The sequence below is a fragment of the Chaetura pelagica genome, unplaced genomic scaffold (assembly GCF_000747805.2).
Source record: "Chaetura pelagica isolate M959 unplaced genomic scaffold, ChaPel_1.0 scaffold120, whole genome shotgun sequence".
In the NCBI taxonomy this organism is placed as follows: domain Eukaryota; kingdom Metazoa; phylum Chordata; class Aves; order Apodiformes; family Apodidae; genus Chaetura; species Chaetura pelagica.
The window spans coordinates 1,145,206-1,145,528 of NW_009951952.1; the positions used below are offsets into that span (position 1 = coordinate 1,145,206).

The 323-nt window shown below is 62.5% G+C and overlaps 1 protein-coding gene across 1 annotated transcript in view; it reads left to right on the forward strand.

Annotated features, from left to right (window-relative positions):
- The first annotated feature begins 274 nt into the window (after positions 1 to 274).
- CHD4 (chromodomain helicase DNA binding protein 4) overlaps positions 275 to 323 on the forward strand; it is a 20,208-nt gene continuing 20,159 nt past the window's right edge. The window contains exon 1 of the mRNA XM_009998600.1: positions 275 to 322. Within this exon, the coding sequence (XP_009996902.1) occupies positions 275 to 322 (48 nt within the window). The remainder of the gene's footprint in view (position 323) is intronic.

The following is a 323-nucleotide window of genomic DNA, read 5'->3' on the forward strand; positions in this document are numbered from 1 at the left end:
CCTCGCCAGGGATGAGCTGCTGACTCGGTTCAATATCTGGTGCCTTCAGAGCCTGCTTCATCAAAACTCCGTAGCCGGTTCCTGCTCTGTGACCTGCAGGCTCCGAATCCAGTGGAGCTGCAGCCTGAGCTTCCCCGCGGATCCTCCGAGCAGCTCTTGTCACTTGGGGAAGGTGAGTTTCAGGGCCGCTCTAACTTTCCCCTTCTTTCCAATGAAGTGCTGGCGACAAGGGGACAACCCTGCGTGAGCCCAGGCCTGGCCCGGCTGGGAGGACATGGCGTCGGGCATCGGGTCCCCATCGCCCTGCTCGGGGGGCAGCGACG